This window comes from Sturnira hondurensis, unplaced genomic scaffold, assembly GCF_014824575.4.
Source record: "Sturnira hondurensis isolate 20B ecotype Veracruz unplaced genomic scaffold, ASM1482457v3 Scaffold0021971, whole genome shotgun sequence".
NCBI lineage: Eukaryota > Metazoa > Chordata > Mammalia > Chiroptera > Phyllostomidae > Sturnira > Sturnira hondurensis.
The window spans coordinates 812,391-836,107 of record NW_028094602.1 but is presented as its reverse complement, the minus strand read 5'-3'; the positions used below and the strand labels follow the sequence as shown (position 1 = coordinate 836,107).

The 23,717-nt window shown below is 43.8% G+C and overlaps 1 protein-coding gene across 1 annotated transcript in view; it reads right to left on the bottom strand.

Annotated features, from left to right (window-relative positions):
* Positions 1 to 23,717, bottom strand: part of CHCHD6 (coiled-coil-helix-coiled-coil-helix domain containing 6) — a 337,874-nt gene that overhangs the window by 287,873 nt on the left and 26,284 nt on the right. Inside the window, 3 exon segments of the mRNA XM_037034052.1 lie at positions 18,882 to 18,912; positions 18,914 to 19,024; positions 20,973 to 21,045. Of these exon segments, the coding sequence (XP_036889947.1) occupies positions 18,882 to 18,912; positions 18,914 to 19,024; positions 20,973 to 21,045 (215 nt within the window).

The window sequence follows — 23,717 nt, the reverse complement described above, 5'->3', positions numbered from 1 at the left end:
ATATTTTAATGAAGGCATTAGGCCTGAATAGCATTAAATAAACCTTTTGTTTCCTTTTCACAAATCTCTGGCATTGAGAGATGTCTTTCCAATTGGTGGCGGACAGAAGAGCCCAATAGATATTAGTATACCATCCTTGGGAGGGGCCTCTGTTTTCTGTAGCAGTTTTTTGGCGTCCCTCGGAGGGCCAAGTATTGCCCCCCCCCTCGGACCCTTGTTCAGTAACAGAACCACAGACTTGTATTTCTTTTCCTGGGACCGGACCCCAGACCGGACAAAGAGGGGAATGAAGGACTGTGAGTGTTTACAGGTGTTTTAAGGGACTTTGGGATTTTGATGAAGACATTAAGTCGTTACTCTTAAGTCTGTATAATTTGAATAACTAATTTCTTTCCTTTTCACCAATCTCTAGCATGGAGAGCTATAACTCTCTGGTGAGAGGCCAAGTGAACCAAGTACAGGGGGGCCCCAGGAGAAAGGGGGTCCATTCAGTAATATTGTGGGACCCCGGTTCCTGGCAGCCAATCCGGGAAAACCATGGGAGACCACATGTGCAATATCTTTAAAGTAATACAACTACTTGTACATGCACAGTAAAATCCAGCCCATGAGGTCAATCTCTGGTTGGAGTTGGCCTGCTCCCGTGTTCTCTGCTATAAACTCTGGGTGTTTGGTTCAATTCTTTCTCCCAATCACCAAGAACCTGGTTACCTGTGCCTATCTGTGACAAAGGGCCGATGTGGGCAAGGACCTAGTAAATAGCAGACAGTTGTGCAGACATATGGGGCCCCTTCAACTGAACAACCATGAGGACATTTACTGTGTCCCACCAGCTGCCAACCACTCACCTAAGCACTTGGCATACATTATTGCAACAAGTCCTTGTGGCAATCTAGGAAACAGGCAAAACCAACCCCTTCATTTAAAAAGGACAACTGAGAGGAAAAGGGACTTAACCCAAGGAACACAGCTAGGAAGCAAAATTTGATCCCAGTCAATCTGGCCCCTGAGCCCAGGCTATGCCAATGCTTCCAGTTCCAGCTGCTGGACATAACCCCTGCCCCCACACACACAAAAAAAATCTCTACCGTAAAATTTGAAAAACCCAGGTCCTTTCTGACCAGAGGGTCCAGCAAAGGAGCAGAACTCTACTATAGGGCAACAGAGATAAGAATCAAGTTAGGCTATGCTGGCAAATTCTTCTTAGAGAAAAGCAAAAGGAGAAAAAGCAACTGTATTCAAAGAACTGCTATCAGAGGCCAGGAGGAAAACACCATCTCCGAGAGGCCCTACAGGCCGCACAAAGGTAAGACACACATTCCCTTTCTCCAGTCCCAGCAGTGACTCTAGGGAAATCCAGAGCACAACACAGACAAGAATGCCCTCTCCACACAATCTCTCTCTCCCATGCTTCCAGAGAGAAGAAATGCAAAGCCCTGAACAGAGGTCTGATCAAACATAGATGTGCGGGATGTCTTTGAGAGAGAATGAAGAGGCAACAAATGACAGTGGCAGTTTTCCTACTGTCCCCCATCACCCATTCCTCCCTTCCTCCGGTTTAATAATGTTTGGGGGGCACTCAGCTAGACTACATTTCCTAAGCAACCCATGGTTAGGTGTGGCCATGTTACTGCCTTTGAGCAATAAACTATGGATAGAAATGGTGTCCAAGTCTTGGCCTTAAATGACTGAGTGGGTGTGTACACACCTGGCCTCTTCTTTTTCCCACCACTGGGAACCAAGAGAAGAGCAACTACCTTGAACCCCTAGGTACTGAGGCTGGCAGAGTCCCCACCTGCCCTGAGCTACCCACCTACCTCTAGACTGTTACATGAAAGCAGAATAGATGTATCTGGGGGCCTCTTTGTCACAGCTGCTCAATCTCTGCCCTTACACTAAGACCATGCATGGACAGCACACCCATTTGGGAGTGGGTAGAGGCCAGGGATGAGATAGCTCATTACCCTAGTCAGCAAAGGGCATCTGGCTCCAGCCAGAAGTCCCAGGATCATGCACAACACTCCCTTCCTCCTCATCCCACATACCCACATTTGTCCATTCTTTCTCTGTGCAATTCTCCCTATTCACTTGGTCACTGTTCTTCGTCTGGGTCACCATAACACCTCACCAGGACTCCTGGGTGGCTTCTCATTGATCTCCTTCCCCTGTTCTTGTCTATTCTAAGCCAGGTTCTATTCTAGAACCTTTGTGAAAACCTTTCATAGGCTTTTTCCTGCATCTGACCCAAACCTCCCCCTGCTACATGCTTACTCTCTTGTTCACACATTAGTTGCCTACAGTTGTTTGCAATGAGCTCCCTCCTACCTCAAGGCCTGTAACCATACTCTTCCTTCTGATCGCAGGGTCCTTCTCCCAGTTCTTTGTTTAATTTCATTCTTCCTCTAGGTCTTATTTGGCTCACATGTCTATTCTTCAGAGAAGCCTTTGCTGACCTCCATCTAAAGTAGGTCCCTACTGTTTCTCCCTATATAAATACCTTGTTCTTTAACAGCACCATACGTATCTTAGTTTGTAATTCAATAAATATTTACTTGTTTAATGTCTATGTCTCCAACTGGGTCAGGCTGCAGCAGGGCCGGGACATGTCACTTCTATGTACCAGCAATTGTGCCCCTTGGTAAACATGTGTTGAATGGATACACCGTGCAGAAAGGGAGGCGGGGAGACTAACAATAATGAGAGTTTAAAGACAGGGTAGCTCCTTAGTGTCAAATGCCCCATGAAGGAAACACAAAGAAGGAAAGTTATCAGATTTGTTAGAAAGAAGGTAGTGATTTCTGAGAACAAAGTATTAATGGAAACAAAGGCCGAACTGTAGTACTTCTGAGAAGTAAGATTATGATGTTACCACTATGGTTTCAAAACACTACAGTAAAGGGAAAATAAGATCCAGGTTGCAACTAGAGAAGCAGCTGGAAAATGGGCACTGGTTTCAGACAGGAAGGAGCTGAATGGGGAGTAGGAAGGAAAGAGAACAAGCTCTAAAGGGACAGGAGGGACTAGACTCAAGCCAGCAGCATATAAGGCAGGCAGCCTTTGAGAAGATAGAGAAGAGAGGGTGGCAAGGCAAGGACATGGAAAGCTGAGTTGGTATTAAACAAGTCAGTGTAAAGAGTGCACAGGATGGATGCAGTGGGTAATGCCACAGGAGCTGGATGGAAAGGAGTGGCAGAAGGAATGAGCCAGAAGCAGGGAAGATGACCCTTTAGCCTGGTGTGTAACTTCCTCTTGTGGCCCTCAGGAGCCTTGGCCCACATGCAGAGAGAGCAAATGGTAGAGTTACCCATGCCTGAAATCTGGAAATGTGGGGTGGAGGAAGGACACGAGAATGAAGGGAAGGATTAAAGGAAAAGAAGGTGATGGCTGTAAGTAGAGGTCAGTACAGTTCGGGCAGGGCAAGGAAGTGCCTGGGGCCAGGAGACACAAAGAGGGTGAAGATAAAGGTTCAGGGGGAGTGAAGAAGGAAGAGAGTTTAAAAACACAATTTCTAATTTAAAATGTACCAACAGAACAGCCATACTACAGGGAAGACTGAGAAACACAATCCAGAAACTGATGGCAAGGAATGCTTTCAAGCTTTAAGGCTCACTAAGAAAATGTTTAATAGTCCTGGCTGGTGTAGCTCAGTGGATTGAGCGCAGGCCTGTGAAGCAAAGGATCGCAGTACGATTCCCAGTCAGGGCACATGCCTGGGTTGCAGGCCAGGTCCCCAGTAGGGGACACATGAGAAGCAAACACACATTGATGTTTCTCTCCCACTCTTTCTCCTTCCCATCTCCTCTCTCTAAAAATAAATAAATAAAATATTTTTTAAAAAGAAAGTGTTTAATAATTTATGTTGAGGACCTACTAAAGTGCAGACATTTTCCTAAATGCTAAAATATTATCTCATTTAAACCCATACTAAACCTATGGCCCACATGCATTTTTTTCCTCTACAGCTGAGGAAACTGAAGATATACAAAGATATTAACAGGGTAATCAGTGTATGGCAGCAAACCTAATACCTACAATACCTACAGTACTGCCCTTGGCCACATCAAGGCCCAGATATTCTGAGTAAGTCATTTTTCTCCTGGGTTTTAGGCTCCAATCAGAAAAACTGAGACATCACTAGCAGCTCAAGGAAAATAAGGAGATGAGATGAAGGGGGAAAAAAAGAAAATGGCTCCAAAGCTTCAAACATCTTATAAGAGAAGCCATTGATCCCAGCAGCCTTATGCAGTCATAAACGGGCTCCGCCTTGGCCTGAGGCCAGGACGAGAAATTCAGGGTGAGACAACCGAGAATGAGGTGAGGGTTCTCCTTGTGCCCCTGGGCCACCTTGAGACCCCCACAGACCTCCCTCCCAAGACCAGCCAGATCCTCTGGTCAGTGCCAGCAGAGCACTGCTCAAGCAGCAGTGATTTAAATAAAAAATCCTGAGGCAGCAAAACACCGCTGCTCAGGAGCAAAAGATTAAGGAAGCACTGCAGAGAATGAAGAAGAGGAAAAGAAAAAAAAGGAAGAAAGGAAACCTGTCAGACACCCACTTTCCTAGAGTTAACAATCTTACTCATTTCTCATCAAAAACCTCTTCAGAAGAGGTTAAACACACAATAAGCTATTGAAAGAACCAGCCCGCACAGCTGCTTGAAATTCCACACATGTGCCCTGGCTATGTATTTCTATTAATGTCCAGTGTGTGTCAGCATGAAGATAAGAGGCCAACATTGTGTCCAACCAGTTAACTAGAAAATGGGCCCCATGTTTCACATTGGGCCCTGTGTCTGACACTTGGGAACCCCAAGAACAGAGGCTCTTCAGCAGAGCCTGCCCTACACTCACTTGCATACCTACTGCAGTGGCCAACAAGGGTGAAGGTATAGAGGAGAGGAATGGAGGTCATGGTGTTGGGAACAAGGAAATTGAGAACTAGTAGTGTGCTGAGGCCAAGGGGAACTAGAAAAGAACACGGAGAACAGGATGGAGTTGAGCAACCATTCGGCATAGTGCAAATGTTCTCCCTTGGGCAAACTAGGTCAATTATAATCTACATAAGGACTTAGTTTATAATTTTCCACTCAGATCCCACCCTGTTCCCATGCACGGGCTCTGTAAGCAAACAGCTAACTGCCACGGCTGCTTCTATGTAACGCTTGCTTGCTCACCCCTATATAAAGACGTAGCTGTAAGCGCTAGGCGCGACTCTCATTTGCAGCCCTTGTGGGTATTATGTCCTCGGACATCTTGAGAGTTCGCCCCTGCACAGGTTAAACCTGGCAGATAAAGTAAGATCATAAACCCTGAAAGTCTCCGATATTTGTTCTCACGGGTGGTGGATGATGCAACAGTGGCAAGGCAGAGGGTTGGGGCTGTGGGAAAAACTAACAGCTACACAGCAAGAGGGAAAGAAATCCACACAGGGCTATGTTTAGGAAGAGTATGAACAAGGGCAGAGTCAGCATAGTAACTGGAGAGCGGGTGACTGACTGCCCTGCAGTTGGGTGATGCTAACATGGGGGTTGAGGGGGGCAGCGGGGAGCCCACGAGCTTCAGCAAACCCCCCCATAGAGACCCCCTCTTAACACCTAGTCCCAGTGGCATCACAGCTCTGCTGCTCAGGTGTGAATCACACAAAGGCCTTGTACACAGAGCTGTTCTGCTGGACACTCCCCCTTAGCTGCTACCCCAACTCCCTCCCCGAGTCCCAGCAAAGAGAAAAGCATGAGAATCCTCCAAAGAAATCCTGCTGGACTCAGCAAGGCAAGGAGGGAGGAACTGCTGCCAAGAGTTGGGGTGCCCTGACTCCACTAAGAATGCATGCAAGTGGGTTCTCCCCTCAGCCTCACAAGAGCCCAGGACCCACAAAAACACTACAGTCTGGGCATCCAGGAAGACACAAACAAGGACAGTGCAGGCACCAGAGCAGCAGCACCTCCTCTCTTAGCTCAAATTAACCTTGGGTGTTGGGAGATAATGCCCGGCAGGATTTGGATGATCTGCTTAAGGATAAAGGAGCACAAGGTAGAAAGGGATGTGCTGCATGTGCTGCTGATAATGACACAGGCTCAGGTGAAGGAAGGCTGGGACTCAATAACAGCCACAACATGCACCCTCTGTGTTTTGTCCCTTCTCCACCATGTGGAGAATCAGTCCCCTCTTCTATCTTTCGGATGCAGATTAGTCCCTGTTCAGCTTTTCTTCCCCTTCATTTTGGGGGAGTTGGCAAAATGCAAAGAATGAACTGGCTGCCTTCCATCTGCCAGACAGCATGCTGCATTATTCTGCTTACATTGTGTCAAAAGGCATCCTAAGAAATCTAGATGTTTGCCATTTGGCACAAGAGGAAACAGGCTCACAAAGGTTAAGTAACATGTCCAGGGTCACAGACAGTATTGATGAATATAAGTCCAGATCTAACAGGTCCCAAAGCAGGGTTCTACACTGACATGATACAGAAAGTGCTGCTTGCCACCTGACCAGCATCCAGCTCCTTCTGCATTAATAACATAACCCTAATTATTTGGGGGAGGGGTCAAATGCACAGCAAAAATTACTCTCTATCCTCCTTTACCTAGAGATGGCTCTATGACACAGTTGTGCTAATGAGAGTCCCTGGGGAAGGTGTTACTCCCACATAAAACAACAAAACTTCACTAGGAAAAGGTTTTTGGCCTTTTATTCTTCCAGCCTGAGGCACAGTAGCCATCCTGCAGCCCCGAGAAGAGCTGCACTGAGGATAGAGGGTCAAAAGGAAAGGACAACAATGGATCCCTCCTGATACACTGAGCTACCATACCTGCCTGGGCTGTCTGCCCCAGACTTCTTATTTTCACAAGATTTCCTTATTTTCACAAGACCCCTACTGTTTCAGCCACTACCCCCTGGGCTGCCATTATAGCCAAAACTCTCTTGATTGGCACACAGTTTGTGCTATCTGAGAGCAATTATCTTGGTACCCAGACTCGGGAGTTGGGTCCTGGTTAGCTCACTGAGTGGACACAGAGGTAAAGGGGAGTAATTCGCAACTTTTCAACAATTCCTTTTCAATTTCTTTACTGTGCCAGTAGCCAGCAATGGCATCTACCCAAAAGGGCAAACGCATTCTTCTTAACCAACAAACCTAAACTATTTTTTTTACAAAAAGGAAATGGCAGAATGATAGTTCCCCAAAGACTACATGAACAGACCACACAAATTGACTTATAATAAACTGTGACCCTCCCTCTCCCTAGACCTGCTAACATCTTAGAGAGATATATGGAAGTCAGCAGGCACCAGCCCAATTTCCCTCCAACAGGAGAGAAAAGGAAAATATACTGCTGCCAAGATTACCCTGGACTCCAGGATCAGCCCCAGTTGCTCCCCAGACATGAAAAGAGTGGCGCAGAGCAGGTACAAACAGCAAGTACTGCCTGGATGGCCTATGTCCTCTCAGAGGCAAGACTGCCAGCATACACCATCTGACCCCAGCTAGAAGGAGGGCCCCAGTTCTCAAACCAGGTTTCCTGACAATTGTAGGCTGATACACAGTTGCATAAGACCTATTCAAAACACAAAAGCCCCAAACTCTCAAAAGCAGTAGATCAGTAAAGTACCACCTGCTGCTGATGCCTCTGTCAGCTGGCTCAGGTTACTCCCCTTTGCTGGTGGGTTTTTGTATGAAAGTCTGCAGCTCAGATCCCTTGGGACCCATCGGGCACACAGAGGCCGAGGAGCCTGGCTGAGGCCAGCAGCTGCGTCCCTGAAGAGGCGCAAGAGGAAAAGCTTCTTTTACAGTTTTCTCCAGATACCAGCCCTAGTTGTCAGCCTCTTTAGCTCATCCTGGGTGCTAACAGACATTTTGGTAGAAATGCAATCTGCTAATTAGAAGCAAAAACATCAGGAATGGAACCACAATCAACCATTTGTCTAACAAAGTTAGCAGCTAATGAGGATTTCCAGCTTTGTCAGCACACAGCAGAGGTCACCTGAGCTAGCATCGGAGCCAGGGACAGGAAAACAAAAGGCGTCTGCAGATCTGTGAGGTGGCAAAGGGAAGAAGGCTGTACAAATCCTAATCAGCCCAGGCTGTGACACCCACTTAGAATTCCAGCTTGACTAAAAAAAGTACTACATGCACATCTTGCACTACTCCAAAGTCCTGGGACTCTGCCTTTCCACTTCACATCCATTCTGGACCGGTCATATTCTGAAGTTCCTGCATTTTAATCGGAGAAGTTCACAGAGCAATAGCTCTCCTTGAAAAGGAGTCCACAAGTTTTCCACTTTCTCCTAGGATTCAAACAGCTGGAGACCACTATTCACCTTCTTACTCCACTGGCACCACCCTGGTGACACAGTCCAGACAAACCCTGGGCCCTTCTAAACCCCATCCCACTACCCAGCCCCTCATTCTAGTTCTTTTCCCCCTCCTCACTACTAGGGTGACCACAACCTTCACAGTGCTGTGTAAAACAAATGCACAGAACAGCTGACAGAAAAGCAGGACTTTTTCACCCCAAGGACACCATCACAGTGCACTTAATGAGGTAAACAAAAAACAAGAACTTAACAGGTTTTTCAGGGACAATACAGGAGTATTACCCTCAGGTCCCCCTGTTGGACCCCCCTGTGGCCATGTCCCCATGACAAAAGAAGCAACTAGATCATAGCAGCCCTCCCATGTTCTGGCTGGCTCATGAATCCAACATGCTTTGTGAAGGGTTCTTTCAGTTTCTGCCACATGTCTCCAGCATTACAGAGGCTGCTGCTGCAAGAAACCAAGAGTCTGGGCTCTAACATAAACCATTATTACTGAGAGTCTGATGGGTGGCATCTGGCATTCCCCATGTCCCATGGCCATCACCACTTGTCATCTGGCAACATTTTCTTATGACCTGTCTCCTAAAATGCTGAGTCCAGCTCATCTGGACCCTTCATGGGGCATAGTACCAGCAGATGGCTGATTCTCTTCCTCAGCAAAGAAAAGAGCTCCTGGTTTCCTTTAAGGCTGAGAAGTCTGACAAAGGCATCCAGGTAGTCAGCAAACTGTGTCAGGGACAGGGACATTGGTCACCTGGTGAATGTGGAAACAGCAGAGTCCCTGCCTGGAGAGCCACAGCATCAGTGGGAACACTCCATATCCCTTAGTAGACCAGACAGCAGAAAGGGCCATGAGTCCCTCCAGTGTCACTGGCTCCCACTGTCAGCCCAGGAGCCAGCTCTGGGCCTATTGTGCCAGCATTACATGGGAGCTTTTAAAAACAGATTTCAGGGTTATGGCAGCAAAGAATCCAATCCTGCTATTTCCAGTGAGAGCCAACTGGATGTATTTTTTTACCAAATTTTCAGGTGATTCTGATGGATAGCAGGTTGAAAAGCCTGGCAGAGACAGACAAAGAGCAAAGTGAAGCTGGTGAAGACAGCTGGCAGCATCAAAGCCACCACAGGGCCCTCATCCTCCACCTGTAGCACACACCTCTGGGAAACCCGAAGGCCTGTGCTCAGAAGGAAGGTGTTTCTGTGAGACCCTGCCTCTCTTTTCACACAACCGGTCAGAAGGCTACATGGCTATTTTGTTCTAAGAATCTGTTCACATCAATTCTGTGTCCTAAGACCACAAGCCCTAGGAAGTGAAGAAAAGACTAAATTATAACACTGCCAACAATGTGAAACCCTGTCTACTCCCATTCCCAAGAGAAGGAACAGTGTTGTAGAGTGAAAGGATCCATGACAGGCATTTGGATGCAGTGCTCTATCTAACTCACCTTTTTAGAACATGTTCACTTCCTCGAGCACCTGGGTACCAGTATTTAGGTTAGCCCATGGTCAGTCTTCATGACCACCCACAAAGTGGGCATCACAATCCTGTTCTCACTCACTAAGCCATCCCTAAAGTTAGTGCCAGACTCTTAGCCAGTAACTGGTTGCCATGTCTGGTTTTTATGCCCTCCCTCCACCAATTTGTATAAAATATATGAGAAATAAACCAAAGTTCTTTTTTTGGTGTATAATCAACTAAAAATACAATTGAACCAATTTTCATGCAAGCCTATCTGTAGTTTTCTTTTCTCCAAAGAGAAAAAGAAAATAATCTCTTATCAGATTATTTTAACACTGACCTTAATAAAGAAATTAAGAACCCAGGAGGCCTCACAATGCCCCTTCCAACTAATTATCCCACACCTCTAAAATAATGAAATGTACACACTCCTGCTCTTTTAGCAAATGTGGGAACAGAGGTGGTCAACTGCATGGTGTGTCCCTTTATATCTGGTTCTAGGAGACCCCACCTGACCTGTGGATGGACTGACCCTATACATTAGTAGCCATATGGGCCTAAATATTCAGGAAGGGAGTGAGAGCAGTCATAGTACTTTGCCTTTTTATTTCCTCTGGTGAGTGAAGAGTGCTTCAAAGTGATGACAATAAAAGGGAAAAGTGAAGTAAATTTGCTATTGGTCATGAGAATCTTCTTTACCTATACTATTTAAAATACTTGGACACAGGGCAGAATTGAATGAGCTCCTTCCATGAACACCCCCGAGGCACAAGTGCACAGGGTCTGCTGACACCTGAAAGTCAAGCAGGAGATGGAGAGAAACCTCATGGTACTTCAGACTCTACACTAAGCACCACACATCAGCTGCCTACAGCCACAGCAGGTACAAGGAAGCATCCTGGGACAGATAAGCAGGGCCTCCAAATAGTCTGATGGGAGAGCAGGAGAGCACAGACAAACCCTGAAGTGACCAGATTCTAAGCCTGCTAAACAGGTTTTGGTTCCACCTTCACAGGGTCTGAAGCCAAAGCAACAATGGAGCCCACACTATTCTCAACTATAGACTACATTTACTCATCCACCCACACTAATGGTCTGTCAAAGAAGAAAAATGGCATTTCTGGGCATAAACCCTATTTACCTCAGTATCTACTTCTGTCCATGATGTCCAGTGCAAATAAAAAGTTACATAGCACATAAAACTGTGGTAAAAGGGGACCCATTATCAAGAGAGGAAACAGTCTATTGAACCAAAGCCAGAGATGACCCAGATATTGGAATTATCAGATAGGAATTTTAGAATAACTATGATAAATATAAAAAAGGTGGATAACATGTGTAAATAACAGGGAATGTCAGCAGAAAAGTAACAACCATAAAAAATTCCAAATGTAAAGAGAATCAGGACCTAAAGTGGAAGTTCATGACCCTTCACAAAGAGACCAGCAAGCTGTCTCAAGAAAAACTTTCATTTTACAGACTGAGCCCTGGCTGGTGTTGCTCGGTGGATTGAGTGGCCACATGTGAACCAGAGTCACCAGTTTGATTCCCAGTCTAGGGCACATTCCTGGGTTGCAGGTCAGGTCCCCAGTAGGGGGCACACAGGAGGCATCCACACATTGATGTTTCTCTCCCACTCCTTCCTTTCTTCTCTAAAATAAATAAAATCTTTTTTTCAAAAAGAAAAGAAAAAAGAAGACTGAGGCTGATAGGTACCACCACGCCATGAACTTCTCACAGGAATGGGAACCACTGAGGAACCGGGACCACTGTCAGTGCCACTGTCTCCCAGCTCCTTGAGGCATCTGGTTCCTCGGAGACTTAGAAAATTAAAATCCCCAGAGCTGCACTGTCCAGTCCATGGGTCAGCAAACTATAGCCCACAAGTGGAATCCAACCTAGAGCCTCTTTTGGTATGACCTCTAAGCTAAGAATGTTTTTACATATTTTAGAGCTATAAAAACAACAAAGGCCTCAAGGAGTCAAAGATTCTATGCGAAGTCTCCTAAGCAGGAGATGTTACCCCACACCCTCAATCACTTTAGATTTGCCATTCCATAACTATCTGTTGTGCATCTATAATTTGCTGAGCATTACAGAGAAGACCAAAGTGACCTTGCTTAGAGAGAGAGCACAATTCTTACCTCTCAAGGAGCTTATAATCTGAGGAACAAGATTGACAAAGATGTAGGAGAGAAGAATTAGGAAAAAAGGCTATGGCTGTAGTAAAACCAAAATAAATCTTCCATCTCATTCAGAAAATTGTAGTTTAAAACTTCTGAATCTGGTATTTTTTTTAAAAATTCTGATTCTAGGGTTCATAGAGCTAAAATGGCAGCTACTTGGAGTGCCTGACCAATGAAAATAATGCAACAATAAATCAAAACTTCCCTGAAAACTGGAAAGCAGAACAAGACAGTCACTTTTTCTGTGTAAGTCCTTAAGTTAGATGGGCACATTCAGGTAGAGAAGCACTTAGTTACTAGTAGCCTTCTGTTTAGCAGAAAGATTTGGTCCCAACATCTTCATCTACCATTTAGGACTTTTTCCAGTGTTCAGCAGTCAGTAGAAGAAAAGTCTCTTCTTGAGTATCTCTTTTGAGGATAAAGAAAACATTGTCCTAAAGATCCCTGTTACAATTCCAGAATTTCACTCCAGGCAAAGGCCTAAACTGGCCTCTCCTATCTGCCACACTCACCACTCCCCTTGACTCCAGCCAAAAGGCTTGTCTTCTCTCAACCACTGGCCTTTGCTCCTCCAGTAGCCTTCGTCTGCAACACTCTTTCTTACTCTTATTTCACTTTGCAAATTTCTCTTCAGTCTTTAAGATGCGACTGACATGTCACCTCCTCTTAGAAGACTTTCCTACCCCACCATGAAGAGGCTATTGTTGCTGCCTCCTTCCTCCTATAGTAGTTTCTGTCCCTTTGAAATGATGTTACAACATTCTATGGTCACTTCTGAGAATATACTGCTCTCCTGACAAACAGATCTTCACAAGGAAAACTATTGTTTGGGAAGCTCTTCATCCTTCAACTCTAAATGATAGCTTTGCTAGATAGAATAATCTTGGTTGTAGGTCCTTGCTTTTAAACCCTGAATATTTCTTGCCAATCCCCTGTGGCCTGCAAAGTGTCTGTTGAAAAATCAGTTGACTATTTAATGGGTGTTCCCTTATAGGTAACTGCTTTTCTCTTTCTTGCTGCTATTAAGATTCTTTCATTGTCACCTTGGCTGGTGTGGCTCACTTGGTTGAAGTGCTGTCCTCTAGGCTGAAAAGTCACCAGTTCAATTCCCAGTCAAGGCACATGACTGGGCTGCAGATTCAGTCCCTGTTTGGGGTGCATACAAGGGGCAACCAATCAGTGTTTCTCTCCAACATTGACATTTCTCTCTCCCTCTCTGTTCTACTCTCTCTAAAATCAATAAGCATGTCTTTGGATGAGGATTTTAAAAAATTCATTGTGTTTAACATTTGGCATTTTAATTATGATGTGACTTGGTGTGGGCCTCTTTGGGTTCACCTACTCTGGAACTCTGCACTTCTAGACTTGTGTGCCTATTTCTTTTACCAGGTTAAAGAAGTTTCCCATCATTTTTTCAATTCTTTGTTTTCTTTCTTCTCCTTCCAGCACCTCAATGATGTGAATGTTGGTACGAGTGAAGTTGTGCAAGACGCTCCTTATACTATCCTCGTGTTTTTGGATTTTTTTTTCTTTTCTGATTGGGTGTTTTCCTTATCTTCCAAATCTCTGATTTGATCCTCAGCTTTATCTATTCCACTGCCGATTCTCTGTAATATATTATTCATTTTAATTAATGTATATTTCATTTCTGATTCTTTTTTTGTTTTTTATCTCTGTTTTTATGTTTCCTATCTCTTTGTTGAAGTTCTCACAAAGTTCCTCTACTCTTCCTCAAGTTCATTTGACCAGTGTTTTGAACTCTACATCTAGTAAATTGATTGTCTCCATTTGTTTAGTTCTTTTTCTGGAGTTTTATTCTGTTCTTTCATTAAGAACATGTTTCTTTGTCTTCTCATTTTGGCTGCCTCCATGTTTTTGTTTTTATGTATTAGGCAGAGTTGCTACATCTCCCTGGCTTGGTAGAATGGCCTTATGTAGTAGATGTCCTATAGGGTCCAGTGCACAGCTTCCCCAATACCCAAGCTAGGCACTTCAGGTGCACCCCCCATGTAGGCTGTGTGCACACTCCTCTTGTAGTTGAACCTTGATCACTGTTGGCATCTTAATGGCAGGAATTTATGCCCAGACTGATTGGCTGAGACCACTGTGTAGGATCAGCTGTGCAGGGGTTCACCCCACAGAGCAGGACTCACTTCAGTGAAGTTCTGATGCCCACTAAGTCCACCTCTGGAGTGTGTCACTTTAGTGTGGAAGTGATTGGGGGGTGCTCTCACATGGTCTGAAGCTACCCACAGGGTGTGCTGGTTCTGAGGCCTCTTGGGAGGTATAGGCCAAGGTCACCCACCACCTGTGCCCTGCCTGGGGGCACCCTACTTTAGCTACAAAGTGATTTGCAGATGGCTATTATCTGTGCTATGCTTGGAGGCACCTGGGAGAGACCAAGCTGTGAACTGAGGGCCATTGCCACTAGTACCACACCTGGAGCCACTTAGTGAGTGGTATTGGCATGCTGAGGCCGGATGCTGTTTTTTAAAGAGATTTTAGGAAAGCCCAAAGAGTGAGCAAAGATAGGCCATTTGTATGGAAAAACTACTGAAAATGGCTTGGGTGGGCCCAAAAGTTGGTTGGGGCAAGGTCACAGATTACCAGCACAGGGCAAACAGTGTTAGCCAGGTTGATGAAGACTCAGATATGGAACATGCCTGCTGACACTTTAGGGTTAGGGCTCAGCAAAGGAACAATGGCCTATGCCAGAACTTCTGTCTGGGGAAAAGCTGCCCTTCCAGCTCTTGCCCTGATGCCCTGAGAAATTAAGTTTCTTCCCTAGTGACTTTCAAGCTGCTGCTTCAGTGCTGGAGCTCAGAGCAAGTGAATCTGAGTAAGTCTGTACATAGGCCCTTAAGTGGAGCTGCCGGGACTCCAGAAGCCCTTCCTCTCAGTCATCCATCTGCTGGTTTTTACTCTCAAAAGTTATGGAAACTTCTCTTTCTGGCATTGAAATCCTGGACTTGGGGGCTTGATGGGGGTCTGAGGCCCCTCACTCCTCAGAGGGAAACTCCATAGCCAAGATATCCATCCAATTTTTAACTGCCACACAAGGGCATGGGACCAGCTGGTTCCAAGTCTCTTTAGTTGTAGAACTTCTGTTCAGCTAGATTTCAAGTGGTCAGGCTGTCTCTTACTTATTTCTATTTAGCAAGAAATTAACCCAATGCCTAACATACAAGCACACACACAAAATTTATTTATATACACACACACATACACATAAACTGCTCACCCAAAAAAAGTAATGAAAGTTTTTATTTTCTATCAGGTGTAATGCAATCACATATACCTAATAATATGTGTCAGAATCCAATAGGCAAGTTTATAAATCTCATTCTTCTCTAAAGTGAAGCTACTGCCAAGCCTTTATTACTCCATCTATTGGATTTTTAATGCTCTCCCCATCAGAAAACTCAGCCCAAACAACCACTTTGTTCCTTTCTCTCCAGAATGTTTTGGACTCCAAAACATTTATTTAGACATCAAATTTCCTCTCCTAATTCAGAGAGAAGCATACCTTGCATAGGCTCCATTGACAGCAGGGCCACTGCCCCAGTTATATAATAGGGACTTTAACAGTCAGCAGATGCAAAAAATCAGGCAAAACCAGTTCATCACTGATGCACTAGATGGGAAATGATAACCCTTTTGTCATCGGAAGTTGGTTATAAAAATTAAAACCTTTCATAAAAGTTTTATGAACTTTTCTCAATTATAATCTGAATCATTCCCTTATGCAAAAAAAGTCAGTATTATAAAAGTCAGAGGCAAAGAGACAGGGCAAAAGAGCACTTTAAATGTCAAACTGCACTCAGTATACTAAAAAAAAAAAATCATCCAGATAAGGCTACAGGTTCAAGAGGACACTAGTCAGAGAAGCCACTGAAAACAAGTGTGCAGTAGCTCATGTGGCCAGTGACCATGCCAGTGACCAGCTCAGGGTGCAACCTAGACTCCTTGCTAAGAGGATATGCTGTGATCCCAACATTGGGACCTTTAGTGCTCTGCCTAGCAGACTCCTTCAATCCTTGCATCTAGAAGATGCAGATGAAGAATGAAAATTCTCTATGCTTCTGTTCAGTTTCTTCTCTCAATCTTTCTTCTCCTATTTAAATCCTCCAAAGTAGTTTTGAAATTATCACCACTAAAAGCACATGCCACCCATACCAACACAAATGGAAGTGATGACTATAGCTTCACTCAGCATCCAGATGAGTACCCTGTCAGCACTTACAGAACTGGGTCTGGTTCTAGCTCCCTTTCTCCTCTGTTTACACAGAATATTGAATGTGGCCATAAGCCTTTAAAACTGAGCTCTGCATCTGCTATAGCACCTAGCAACAGAAATCAACACCAGCTAACTGAAGCAAAGAAGAATCGACAGCAAGTTATCAGCAAATGACCCGATCCTCAGGAAGGCAGGAGGACCAGACAAAAATCAATGGCAGCCTCACAGGACGATGCCCTGATCAGTCATGCAACAAAACAACCCCATCCTGGCCTCCTTACTCACTCAAAACTGAAAGTCTCCAGAGAGAGGATCTGACTGGCTTCCATTGGGCCCTGTACCCAGATTCTGCCTTTACCATGGCAGAGAGAAAGAAGAGCTCTAGCTTCCATAGAGGAAGCTGGGAGTTAGAATTGCAATCCCAGCAAGATCACATAACAGGAAACAGGTACAGTCCCAAAAGGAAACAGGGGTACCATATGCATGAAGAAATGGATGCTGAACAGTCAAAAAATGGGAATGCCCAAAAATGTAGTTACTAAACCTCTTCAAAAAAAAAAGGAAGTCACTTGCTTCACTATTTCCTAGGAACTCTAGTTCAGAAGGGCATTATCCATCCAGAAACTCAGAAGCAGGAATCAAACAAGGATTTATCTCCTTTAAAGTTACCCTTCATTTAAAAANATGCATGAAGAAATGGATGCTGAACAGTCAAAAAATGGGAATGCCCAAAAATGTAGTTACTAAACCTCTTCAAAAAAAAAAAGGAAGTCACTTGCTTCACTATTTCCTAGGAACTCTAGTTCAGAAGGGCATTATCCATCCAGAAACTCAGAAGCAGGAATCAAACAAGGATTTATCTCCTTTAAAGTTACCCTTCATTTAAAAAATCCTACACACTTGTACCTAAGGTCACTGATATCACTTCACACTTGTATAGGTTCTCTTCCAGGGATAATCCTCAGGAAGCAGGGCCCAGCCCTCTCCTTTGCAGGTGGAGAAGGGATGCTGTATATTCCCTTTCACTGTAATTAATACATTCCAGGTGAGAATAAAGAGATACCACACCTGGAAGCTTCAATTTTCCACGCTACATGACTGTTCTAGGTGGCCAACCATTTTTGCTTGTGCCACATTCATTAACCCTTCATTTCCAGGACCAGGCTCCTTTTGTCTTGGTTGTCAGGCTGCCTGCAGAGAAGTAACAACCTGCCTGCCCCTGAGATACTAACTGCAAGAGCCTCTAAAACTTTGTTCTTATCCCAGCTTCTCTCTACATCAACTGATTCTTCACCGGGATGCCACGGGGTTCTAAAAACACAAGTTAAATCACATTGTTCCCATCTTTAAGAACATCTGGGAATCCTCTGCAGTTTCAGTCACTGTAAGATATATTGTGAGTTGCCCTGGCTGGCGTAGCTCAGTGGAGTGAGCACGAGCCTGCGAACCAGAGGACTGCGGTTCGATTCCCAGTCAGGGCACATGCCTGGGTTGCAGGCTGATTCCCTGCAGGCCAACTCCCAGCAGGGGATGCACGAAAAGTAACCATACATTGATGTTTCTCTCCCTCTCCTTCCCCTCTAAAGATAAAATAAATAAGATATTTTTTTTTAAAAAAAGATATATTGTGGGTTAACTACTCAAGGTGTCCAAGGCCTTCCCTAATCTAGCTTCATATCTCACTCACTTCTCAGCATCCCATTACCACCTGGATATCCACCTATAGAAGACCAGCTGCTCCCTCAGCCTGGGGGCTCCACATTGCTCAAGGCTGAGGCCAAATGCCATCTCTTTAACCAGCAGTTGATTGACACCACTGCCTTTGTATACCTAATCATATTATCTTTACCTCCATTGCACACTTAATGTAACTGATTTGGCCTTTTCAGTTTTGGTGTAAGGCTGTCTTCTCACTAGACTAAAAATAATCCAAGAAAGAGGATCTTACATTGTTCATATTTCCCAGAGGGAAAATGCCCAGTTCAACAGTTCAGCTCAGTTCAACAACATTTCTTATGTGACTACTGCACACTTTGAACATCCATGCACTTACAGCAGAACAACTCCTAACTAAGAGACTCCCATCAGTTAAGTATACTAATAACAATAACAGCAACGATAGCACACATTCATGAGCTGCCAGGGATGACTACAAGCCTCAGAGTTACTTATCACCTCCAATGATCCCTTAGGTAATACTATGTGCAAACATCCTAACCCTTGACCAAAGCTGATGGACACTAGAGGATGGGCCCATGCTAACAAGTAGGGAGCTAAGATTCACACACGGGCTGTCTAATTCTATAAATCCAACATCCCACTTACTGCATGGCTCCAAGCCCCAGTCCTCTCCCTTCACACCCTTCTAGCAGCACACATACCCCTGAGGCACTTATAACTCTCAAGTTTCAGAGCAGGACCAGGTCATCAAATGATCCAGCTCTTACACTATAGACCTGAAATTCCACAGAGACAGAAAACATAGGCCAGAGGTAGCAAAGCATATCAGTACTACAGCCATATTTAAAAGGACCAAGTTTCTGCTCCCTAAAAAAACACTCTTTCTACAAAGGTGACTTAGAGGACATCCAATAGGCAACCTTTGCCCCAGGCTTCAGACCAATCAGGCCTGACCTCTGCTTCCCTGCATTGTAAAAGCATGAAAGGCCAGCTCAGGAAGATCTGCACTCACCAGCAGGACTGACTTCTGCTTTTCCTGGTCAACTGCCCTCCCCTCGATGCAGGGCTGCACTCTGGTACTTTGTGGTTGCCTCTCTTTCCCTTGTCACTACCTAGAACAGCTCATCCTGGACTACAGCCTGCTCCTGCTTATACCTGTGCCAGGAAAGACACAGGAGATGCAGGTGCAAAGGTAATGACTTGGCAGCAGGTAGCCAGGAAAAAGTTTGTGCACTCATCTCATCTGGCTGGAAGATTGGGATCTGTAGGCCAGTAGAACCTGAGGCTGGCCAGAGAGAATACTGTGAAGCCCCATACTGTCTGACCCCTCCGATGTCAGGTATCAGTGACAGTCCTCAAGGCACGGGGAAAGAGCTGACACTTTCTCAGCTAGAATAGTATACATTAGGAAAAGAAGGAAAGCTGACCACTAGGTGAGGAATCTGGCGGCCACCTGGCAAAATAGAGATTCTTGGGGTAGAGTTTCAATTCCTCACTAGCAGCTCTTTCAAAATGAGTAGGAAGGGTGGGAAGCCTACCTTCCCTGCCTCTATTTGAAAGCATGAAGGTTTTTATATAATATAACTATCTTTTTCTTGAACACAGATAACTCTTCATCCTTAATCTTTCCCTAATCTTTGACCTATTTCTGTGCTTTCTGCCCAATAAAATAATCCTAAAGAGAGAAAACAATTACTATTACTAAGACGATCTTAGTAGTAGTATTCATTATAGTGTGAAAAACGCAAACACCTATAATGTCCAGCAATTAAGATCAAGTTAAAAAAACATCTGCTATAATCACACAATGAAATATTACATTATCATTAGAAAATACATTACTTGACTTGTCTATAGAGTAAACCTAAAAATTGAGGACAAAAAACCTACTTTTTAGCAATAAAAATGTTTATAAAGCAGGTGTAACAAATGGGAAAAATTATAATACTAAGTAAAAACGGCAAAATATAAAATTATATATGACTCTGAAAAAATAATCCTAAACTAGGGAAAAGACACATTTGAAAGAACACTCCAAATATTAACAGTGGTTGTCTTTTAATGATGAATCTATGGATGAAATTTTCATTTAATATATTTTCTAAGTGTTTCATTAGTATGTATTACTTGATCTTTTTTAACTGTTTAAAAGTATAAAAAAGAGTTCAAGTTAGTTATTCTTGGAGAATCCTTTTAGATTACAGAGGTGAAATTCTTAGCATGTGGATTAATCTATGACTATGGAACAGATCCACATGGCTGACCTACTGGATGGAGAAAACCAACTGTAGCCGACACTGCACACCCCTAAACTCCAAAAAGGTCATTTGGACCTTTGCCACAGAGGCCAGTGTCTTCAAGGGTTTGAAGATGTCAATCAGTAATAACTACAGTTAGCATTCACTGAGAAATCTGTGTACCAGGCACTGTATGTACTTTATAGACATTAACATATTTAATCAGGGCAAAACCAATGAAGAGGTACTTGATTTATGTCTTCTCAGAGGGCTAGAAAGATGCAGTAATTTTCCAGGGTCACATTACCAGGAAGTCACAAAATCGGGATGCAAACCTGTACTCCACAAAGGCCTCTATGCCTTAACCTCTATTATACAAGGCTCAGGAGGTGAAGCAGATCCCAGTTCAGATGTATGGCCAGCTCTCCAGCGTTTTGGCTTATGCTGATGGAAGGTCACCAACATCCTGAAGCTAAGTCCATCTCACCAACTACACTTAGAATTCTAAGGCTTCCACTTCCTCCTTCATTTCTCTAAAAATATGCCTGCATACACAGGCACAGAAGGTCCAGACACTAAACTATTTAGTCCTGATGTTTTCAAATGAATTTTTGAAAACATTAGCAATCAACTCCCACATTCTCCTTTTTGTGTTTCCTCATCTTTAAACTATGGCTAGTACCACCTATGCCACAAGTATTTCTTCATAGGGCTAGTACCACCTATGCCACAGGGTTGCTGTGCAATCTAAATAAGACAAAATATGTGGGATAAACCTAGGGCCTTCAGGCTAGGGAAAGGGCCCCAGTGAGGAAAGAGCATTCAGCCACAGCACAGAGCCGGGGTGAGTGAGCACTCACACTCACCTCTTAAGGAGATCCTCCTCCACCCCTGAGGGTGGCTGTCTACCACCACACTCTGACCTGGGCAGTTTGGAGTCTGCAAAGGGAGAAAAAGAAAAGACCTGTCAGTAGCATGAGGACAAAGGAAGACACCGCAGTCATCCAGGAAAGGAGCTCAGGAATACACTCCCAAGGAGGGACATGCCCCAGGGATGAACACAGAACACATCCTTGATCCAGCCAATCTGGAGAGGAATAGCCCAAAGACCTTCCACTCCCTCATTCTGGACCAGAACCACTAACTACACAGGACTAGCAGTGGGCAGAACTACTTGAGTGCAGTGTTTAAATTTATCCCAACTCATTCTACAATCACCTGGAATCTAGGTCATTTACCAAACACAGGCCAGGAACAGCTGAAAGACCACTTTATGCTTCATGCTAAAAGGATAGCCCGTTTAGTACCCCATTCTATGAATTTCTAATGCTGAATATGGCAAACACTCCCTATTAATGGCATTTCATATGTCAATTAACCTGAATCAACCTCTAGTGTTATTGGGTTCTTTAAATTGTTACAATCAGTCTACCTTTTGTCAGTCATGAACTTGGAGATTTCTGAGCAAATCCAACTCACTCTAACTCTCCACACCACTTGGTAATTTAGAATGTTTTTTTCTCCTCCTTTCCCCAGCCTTTATCCTTCCCATCTCTCAGCCAAATGTCAACACTTTTCTGTGGCCTTGGCCAAATGTCCTACACCTTCATCATAGGCTTCTAAAGTGGCAGCTACTAGAATTGCACAAAATGTTATAGAAGAACCAGACTTTGTAAAAGAATACATGAGGATTTGCTATTCCAACCCCAAGACCTTTCAAAGAATGCTGAACTCACAGGCTGGAGCACTCAACCTTCAGGGAGTCATTTCCAAAAGTAATCATCCTATGACTCCCACTTTCAGACCCCCTATGGAAGGATGGGCCTAGTGGTGCTCCAGCCGGCAAGGAAGGCACACCTATATGCTGCATAGTAACATGACAGGTTCTCAACTAGGAAGAAAAAATAGTATATTGCTGACTAGTTCTTATTTTGACATTAATGCTCCCTGTACTTACTTATTTGCTTATGACAGTTTTATTGAGGTAAAATTTACCCTATTTTTGCTTTTTATACAATTTTCCTTTTATTGCTATAAAAATAATGTATCAAATATATCAATCTATTGTAGAGAAAATAACACTAATCCACACTCGCACGTTCTATGTATGAGCCTACCCATTTCCCTGCCCCCTTGTACTCCTCATTTTTTAATATGTGTCTAATCCTTAGTGAAGTTGTAATCTCATCACATGTATATGACCATTCTGTACATTTTCATTAAGAATCTTTTGTGGGGAGGACTGGGGGGAGTGGGCTGGGTTGGGAAAAAATATTTAAAAAAGAATCTTTTAAGAACTCTTTATATATTGAGACTACCAATACTGTCACATTACAGTTCCCTAGTTTATTATTCATTCTTCATTTATTTTTTAAAATTATCTCTAATTTCTTATAGCTTCAGTACCTACTTTTTTCATAATTTAGGGTTTCTTCATTTGATGTGGAGTTTAGAAAGTCTACTTATTGTGGTTTTATGTACTTGTGTACATTTTTATGGCTTCAATTCTTAAATTTAAATCTTATAATGACTCTGACATTTATTTTGAGGTATAGTGTAACATAAGAATTTAATTTTAACTTATTTTTTCTAATTAGTTTTTATCATTAAAATAAAAGCAAGCACTGGTTTTAAAAGTAAAAATATTTTAAAATTAGTCAACTCCAAGACAGTCCATTTATGCTGACTGTTCTTTAGCATTCAGAAACTCAAAACTCACACTCATTATTTAAACAAAAAAAACACTTCATTATAACTAAAACCAAATGACAAAAGAACAATAATTTTTGCTTCTTAAACTATTAAAACTTACCAAAGCTGCAATAAGTGCTTCTTTTACCTTCCAAAGCTGAAACTGATGTGTGCAAAATATATTTTGGCAACTTTTGCTTTTTCATTACTTCTCCCTCTCACCAGTTAATGCAGCTTATTAAAGTGCCCTGGGTTACGTTAGATCCACTTCAATTCATCAGTTAGCTAGAGAAATCATGGGAGCTAGCTTTTATGATAAAGGATGGGGGCATCTTATGTGGGTTTTGAGAACCTCACTCAGCCCCTTCACTAACAGAATATTCTAAAAGATCTTGGGATGGGTCCAAATACAGACACTGATTTGCCCTAAAGCTCAGGAAGCCCTCAAGCAGACAATACAGGGGGAAAGATGTAGAAGGCCTGGCAGGCACTCTGGTCACAAGGATGAAACCAAAGCTCTCTCATCACTATGTAGAGATCTCCAGGACCTAGTCCCTGAGCACAGCCCTGACACCTCCTCTTTCCTACTCGTACTCTAAAGATAGCAAACTTCCTTAAGGTCCACACTGGCCAGGCTGCACCTGCTCTGCTGATGTTATTCACCATGCCTGAACCACCTGTCTACCACTGCTCTCACCTTCAAAACCCACTTCAAAGGTCATCCTCCCTTGGAGCCCAGCCCTAAAATAGTGAGTCACTCACTCCTCTGCCTTAGACTTTGGGCATGCATCTAGTGTTGCAGCATCACATGAAAAATGTGACCTACCAGGTTATATGTATATTTGGCTCCTTAACTAGAGCAATGGGTGCCATAAGAATGGTGTCTCTTTATACCCGCCACTGTGTCTCAGAACAAGGCA